General features: G+C 31.1%; 1 protein-coding gene across 1 annotated transcript; it reads left to right on the forward strand.

Annotated features, from left to right (window-relative positions):
- The first annotated feature begins 2143 nt into the window (after positions 1 to 2143).
- LOC123693598 (chorion class B protein Ld34-like) lies at positions 2144 to 2940 on the forward strand. The gene is made up of 2 exons (XM_045638764.1): positions 2144 to 2238; positions 2519 to 2940. Exons 1-2 carry the CDS (start codon positions 2188 to 2190, stop codon positions 2894 to 2896), a joined length of 429 nt encoding a protein of 142 aa, XP_045494720.1. The 5' UTR covers positions 2144 to 2187; the 3' UTR covers positions 2897 to 2940.
- The last annotated feature ends 134 nt before the right edge of the window (positions 2941 to 3074 follow it).

Genomic DNA, 3074 nt, shown 5'->3' on the forward strand with positions numbered 1-3074 from the left:
AAATCTTTAAAACTACGCAATGGATTTTTATGTGTTTTTTTTTTTATAGATAGAGTGATTCAAAAGGAAGGTTTTAGTATATAATTCATTAGGTTTTACACAAAGCGGGCGAAGCCGCGGGCGGGAAGCTAGTATGATATAAATAGCAAAATATTTTTATGCAGTAGCTCTGACTCTACATTTTCTATGTCTATATGTAATCTCATACTACTCTATTGTACTCTACGCTAGCTACCATTTATGTTACCGTTTGTAATTTCTTATATTCTTAGATGGATTTATAAATCGTAAGTATATAAGTATAGTATTATCTCCAACTTTTAAATAATTAAAGGTCTCCAAAAACAGTTGTTTTTAAATTGCCGTATTTACGTAGGAATCTAAAACCGAGTTGTAATAACAATTTTGTTATTAGTGATAAATAATAATATTTGTAGATACCAAATTCGCAGTAAATCGGTCTCGACCGTTCACCCGTCTGATAAAATATCTTCCAAAAGACGTGAATATATATCACATGGTGGGTCGGCAACCTCGTCATGCAGCGGGCCTGGCAGCTTGCCTGATGCTGCTGTTAAAGTATGCGATCTTTATTTAAAAACACTAATAATTCGCAAAATACTCCGTACGCATATTGTTATTTTTGTGTCCATGAATACTGCAATCTTCTATCAGATATAAGCTTCTTGCTTCTATCCAATTGTTATGTGTCAGTATCAACGTCAATCGTATGTTTGGTCATCGTAATATAAAATAAAATTAGAATGGTTTGGATGTTAATATTGGGTACGGTGTAAACGTCCTAATTATTCAGCGAGAAATCGCATCAAATATTGTGTAATGTACAGTAGTTACCTACCTATATATTTTATATTTAGATAGTAATATAAAATTGGTAAACTATTGTGAACAACCTACTTATTTTTATATCTACTTACAGCCAAATAATACAGTACCTAGCAGAACTTCCAATAAAAAATTTCTATTTTTTATTGCCCAATAAATAATATATTTCTATGTCTTTCATAATTTCCTAGGTACTATGTTAATTTAAATGTTGAACTATTAAAACATAAAACTTTATAGGAAAGGTAGGAAGAAGGTAGGAAAACTTTATATTGTATAAAACGTAAGGAAAAGTTGGGAGGCTTGTCATTAACAAATTTTTAATTATTTCTGTGTGTGCTGCAATATAAAACGAGTATTCTACGTATTTATTCTTACGTGTGCACTTATGGTAGAGTATTTTGTAATTTTAAACTGCATTGTAATTTAATTTTCTCATAAGTTATTACACATCATGTAACAATTACTCAATATTAGTGACTAACAAATATTTCTACTAATAACAAAATATTATTTAATAAATTATGTCTATGGTGTTGTTTTTGTTTTTATTATCATTATCTATATTAATAGACTATCTCTCTTTACACTTAGATAATATTATCGATAATTAATAGATATCACTTTCATTCATACCTACTTAATGAATGAAATTAAAATGTTTGAAATAGATAACGTCTATTAATTCATAGGTCAACATAGATCAATATAATTCACATTAACAATTAAATTTTCCTGATTGTCATGCCTTTTTTTTTCTTTACTCAAATGTAGACTATGTAAATATATTTTGGAGCATTGTAGAGGCGAGTTCAAAACTTATCGGAAATACTGTTTATTCAGTATTTCTTTTTTTTTTTCTCAAAATAGTTATATTTTGTCCTCCCATTCTGCCACCAGTAGCACTAATGTGAATGAAATAGAAAAAAAATATGGAAGACCTAGATCAGAACATGAGAACCTGTATTTTTAAAACAAAAAAGGTAAAAAAATAACAATAAGTTTAAAGGTTTTGTCCACACCTGAAACCGCGGGCTCAGCTAGTTTATTGTAAAGAATACAAAGACGCTATATAGTAGGTATTAGTTATGAAATAGTACCTATTATATTGATACTTTGTCGGCGTCATAAACGTGTGAATATGGAAGAAAGTTATCATCATTTCGTAACAATTGAAGGTACTAATTATACAATATACATAGGTACCTATCGCAGTTAACAAAAACGTCGTTTCGTAAGTATTTTATATCATTGTGTAATTTAATATTCATTTTATATAAATAGGGCATTGGGTTAGCATTTAATGTCAATATAAAGTGCATACTTATCAAATAGTTCAACATGCGGACCAAAACATTGTTGGTTTTGTGTTTGCAAGTTTTGTTTTATGAGGTAAGACATATTATAAGTGTCGTGTTGTCTATAGTGTTGTGTACTTAGTGAGGTATTTTTCCAAAGTGACCCATAAACTGATGCACCTTCTCTATTTAAAGTAAATAGGGCCTTGAACTATGATTTCATATATAATTAAAAATAAGTTAAATATAGGTTTCCTATTGCTCATGCTTGAATTGAATATACAATTCTAATGATCACGATTGTGGATCACGATACTTTAGTTAAATTTCGACTACTGCAGTAATTTAGTACTAATTCATGTATTTTCTTTCAGAAAACTTGCGCGCAATGTTACACTTACGGACCAACACGCATGGATCGATACGGAATATCGCGGAAAAATCCCTACGCGGTTGCCAGAAACAGTTACCAAGATTTAGCGCCATCTAGCGGTTTTAGCGGGCAACTGTTACTCGAAACTTTATCGAATTTACCGCCGCCATCATTTAGTATTGTGTCTGATGGATTGGTTATAAATGGGGCAGTGTCAGTCTCTGGCACTTTGCCATTCGTCAGCTCAGTGGCAATTCAAGGAGACCTGCCAGTATGCGGGATGGGAACTGTCGACTTTAACTCTGCCAGTGGCATACAAGAGATGCCAGTGGCCAGCAGAAGGGACCTGGCATTCCCGTATATAATGCCGTATTATTAATAATTTAAATGTTGTTGTTAACTAAATATATAGCTATTTTCGATTGTGATTCTTTTATTGGATTTTTTTAAAGATATTCTAAATTTATTTTCGTAATCATTTAACTAAAATTTGTTTATGTAATCGTCGCACCCAAGAGGATTCTGATGCACCAAAAATGTCAAAATAAAACAGCACA

This window comes from Colias croceus, chromosome 8 (genome assembly GCF_905220415.1).
Source record: "Colias croceus chromosome 8, ilColCroc2.1".
Lineage (NCBI taxonomy): Eukaryota > Metazoa > Arthropoda > Insecta > Lepidoptera > Pieridae > Colias > Colias croceus.